Below are 2,500 nucleotides of genomic sequence, written 5' to 3'. Positions count from 1 at the left end.
ACTTATATATTATATAGACAGATATAATATATAACTTATATATATATATATATATAACATATAAGTTATATATTATATATATATATATATATATAATATATATAACATATATATTATATAGATAGATATAATAGAAAGTGAAAACCCTTTGACAGAAGCTGATAAAGTAAATAAACGTCGTACCTGTTCTCACAGTAGACGAACTTCAGGTCCATGTTGACCCGGGTGACGAACATTTGGCAGTCGATGCGAACCTCGTTGATTGTGGGCGGCGGCAGAGCGTGAGCCACCACGACCATCCCCATGATCTGATTGGGCACCGAGCGACTGTGAGTCAGAGCCATTCTGATACGAAGACGCCCCGTGACGTGGATCACCTGAGTGAGGACACCAGAGAGAGACTGTGTCAGCTTTAAGCAACACAATTAACCCTTTCATCATACGATTGTACTCTTAACACAATTAACCCTTTCATCATACGATTGTACTCTAACACGATTAACCCTTTCATCATACGATTGTGCTATAACACGATTAACCCTTTCATCATACGATTGTGCTATAACACGATTAACCCTTTCATCATACGATTGTACTCTTAACACAATTAACCCTTTCATCATACGATTGTACTCTAACACCATTAACCCTTTCATCATACGATTGTACTCTTAACACAATTAACCCTTTCATCATACGATTGTACTCTAACACGATTAACCCTTTCATCATACGATTGTGCTATAACACGATTAACCCTTTCATCATACGATTGTGCTATAACACGATTAACCCTTTCATCATACGATTGTACTCTTAACACAATTAACCCTTTCATCATACGATTGTACTCTAACACCATTATCCCTTTCATCATACGATTGTACTCTTAACACAATTAACCCTTTCATCATACGATTGTACTCTAACACGATTAACCCTTTCATCATACGATTGTGCTATAACACGATTAACCCTTTCATCATACGATTGTGCTATAACACGATTAACCCTTTCATCATACGATTGTACTCTAACACCATTAACCCTTTCATCATACGATTGTACTCTTAACACAATTAACCCTTTCATCATATGATTGTACTCTAACACGATTAACCCTTTCATCATACGATTGTGCTATAACACGATTAACCCTTTCATCATACGATTGTGCTATAACACGATTAACCCTTTCATCATACGATTGTACTCTAACACGATTAACCCTTTCATCATATGATTGTACTCTTAACACGATTAACCCTTTCGTCATACGATTGTACTGTAACACAATTAACCCTTTCATCATACGATTGTGCTATAACACGATTAACCCTTTCATCATACGATTGTACTCTAACACCATTAACCCTTTCATCATACGATTGTACTCTTAACACAATTAACCCTTTCATCATACGATTGTACTCTAACACGATTAACCCTTTCATCATACGATTGTACTCTACCACGATTAACCCTTTCATCATACGATTGTACTCTAACACGATTAACCCTTTCATCATATGATTGTACTCTACCACGATTAACCCTTTCATCATACGATTGTACTTGACCACGATTAACCCTTTCATCATATGATTGTACTGTAACACGATTAACCCTTTCATCATACGATTGACTCTACCACAATTAACCCTTTCATCATACAATTATACTCTAACACAATTAACCCTTTCATTTGCACACGAAGGCTAAAAAATGGGATGGTGTCGTTTCCATGGCAACAAGCCGACCTTATATCCTGAGGACTTGATGTGAACGCCCCTCTTTGTGAGCGTCGACTTCATCCGGATGAAAAAGGAACGTTCCAGGGTGTTGTCGGGGGACAGGAGACTGGGACTGCTGGACTCCACTGAGACACACACACACACACACACACACATTTTAAAGTTGTCAAAGTCGACAAACAACAAACAAACACATTCACAGTGTCGGCCAATCAGAGCCAAGCAGAGAGCGACAAGTCCACAACACAGAGTGGACAGGAAGTTCACAGAGACCGTCAAAATAAAAGTCTCCATACACACGTTTGAGAAGATGTGAAAATAAGAAAAAAAGCTCAAACAATGTAAAATGTATCAAAACTTTGACTTAGGTGAGAAAAGTCTTGTGAGTCATGTGACCTGTTTAAAGTTTCAACCACGTCTCTACGTTAAAGTATCACGACGTTGTGAGGCTCCAAAGTGGGCGGGGTTATGATCATTTTCTAGGCCATTTTCATTGATGTGTATGTGGAAATTCTTTGCATTTTTTGCATTTTTTGTCACCATGGTTACTAGAAACGCTTAGAACGGTCAGATCGCAACATTCACGATCAAACTGCATGTTTTGATATAGGACGTGTGGGGGATTTCTCTGCTGAGCAGGCACTCCAGCAACACTCAAAAACACTAATTGACCTGATTGGACGTGCGCCTGTGTTGCCATGGTTACAGGTCACCACCTATTTGCCCAGAATGTGTCTTTGAGAAGT

General features: G+C 38.4%; 1 protein-coding gene across 3 annotated transcripts in view; it reads right to left on the bottom strand.

Moving 5' to 3' along the window:
- The window catches only part of LOC131444660 (neuronal PAS domain-containing protein 3), a 140,093-nt gene that overhangs the window by 13,745 nt on the left and 123,848 nt on the right, over positions 1–2,500 (bottom strand). For all 3 annotated transcript variants that reach the window (XM_058615213.1, XM_058615214.1, XM_058615215.1), the window contains 2 exons: positions 1,761–1,879; positions 184–377 (listed from right to left, as the gene is read on the bottom strand). In XM_058615213.1, coding sequence (XP_058471196.1) covers positions 184–377; positions 1,761–1,879 — 313 coding nt within the window. The remainder of the gene's footprint in view (positions 1–183; positions 378–1,760; positions 1,880–2,500) is intronic.

The sequence above is a fragment of the Solea solea genome, chromosome 18 (genome assembly GCF_958295425.1).
Source record: "Solea solea chromosome 18, fSolSol10.1, whole genome shotgun sequence".
Taxonomy (NCBI): Eukaryota; Metazoa; Chordata; class Actinopteri; order Pleuronectiformes; family Soleidae; genus Solea; species Solea solea.
This window is presented reverse-complemented; position numbering and strand designations above follow the sequence as displayed.